The 1,209-nt window shown below is 57.5% G+C and overlaps 1 protein-coding gene across 1 annotated transcript; it reads left to right on the forward strand.

The window, feature by feature from the left end:
- Nucleotides 1-292: 292 nt before the first annotated feature.
- CSUI_005949 (uncharacterized protein) lies at nucleotides 293-686 on the forward strand (the record flags this gene model as incomplete). Its single annotated transcript, XM_068066114.1, has 1 exon — nucleotides 293-686. A coding segment is annotated over one exon (159 nt), but the record flags the coding sequence as incomplete, so codon positions are not given.
- Between the last annotated feature and the right edge of the window lie 523 nt (nucleotides 687-1,209).

The raw sequence follows: 1,209 nt of genomic DNA on the forward strand, positions 1-1,209 counted from the left end.
GAGAACTTCCTCCAAGTCAGTCGCTCTGCTTATACTGTCGCGCGCTAGACTTGTAACCACTCACACGGCAGCACACTCTGTTTCGCAACGTGGACTCGGCGCGGAAGCGCCGGTTGTTCCAAGCGCGGGGGGCGCTATGAAACAACCGGCGACACCCTCGCACATCGTAGGTCCTCGCCTGGGCCAGACCCGGTGACGCCTGACCCACTGCAAAGCGCCAGAGCCGTCGTAGCTTAAGGGTGGGCTAGCAGAGACTCGTCTTCCCCCCCTCTGGGAAAAGACCAAGGGAGAAGTTTCTCAGAAAAGCTGCCCCTCTGCCCGCAAAATCGAAAAGCCCAGGCGCAGAACTGAAATGGAACACCTGGGCCACGGATGTCTTGTCGCGCGAAAGGCGGCACCGTCTCGAAAAGCTGTCAGCGCAACGTAGAAATGACTGGCCGGTCCGTGCCTAGATAAACGTTGAGCGAGAGAAACGGAAAGTACCGGAGCCCCTGTAATGCCGCGTCCAACGATCTTCATTTGCTCCGTGCTGTACAGCCCACCTGGTGCTATCGAGGCCGAGTAGCTAGCCGGGGGCTGTGGCAGGTCCGCGTTACCCGTCATCCGCGAAAGGCAATAGCGGGTGGCTGGCCCGGAAGAAGGGTCGCTGTGTCACCGATCATTTTTGTCACTTCTCGTCTCACGCCGAACCCCGTGGTCCCGTACGCCCGGTTATACCGCCGCATCTTTGCGACCGGTCCGGCGTCGATCCCGCGTCCACCTGCTTTACGGCTAGTGACAGCAGAAATATATCAAAGAAATTGATACACAATGTCATTGCGCAGCCGATCTTGGCAATGTGAGGTGAATACTCTATCTTGTTATGGAATGTGAAGGAACGTACAGACAGTCCGTGGAGAGTTTTTAAACAAGAACGCGCCGCAAGCATCGTCCTTGCGGGAATGCTCACTGCTGACCCCACCTGACGGCTCGCGGTACACTTCCGTCCAGGCAGTAAGTCACCCGGAGGCAGCTGTCCAAGTCTCTGTGAGGGCCTAGCAACGAACTCTTGCGGGCAATGCAGCGCGGCCATGAGCCACTCATTCGAAGCCATCTGGCTCGGCCGGGCTAGTCCTACATCGCGACACGAATTGGTGGACGGGTGTTTTGAAGCAGCAGAATGTGCTTTTACGTCATGATCTTCGCCGTGACAGGGAGGCTACACACTTG

This window comes from Cystoisospora suis, assembly GCF_002600585.1.
Source record: "Cystoisospora suis strain Wien I chromosome Unknown contig_2954, whole genome shotgun sequence".
NCBI classification, from domain to species: domain Eukaryota; phylum Apicomplexa; class Conoidasida; order Eucoccidiorida; family Sarcocystidae; genus Cystoisospora; species Cystoisospora suis.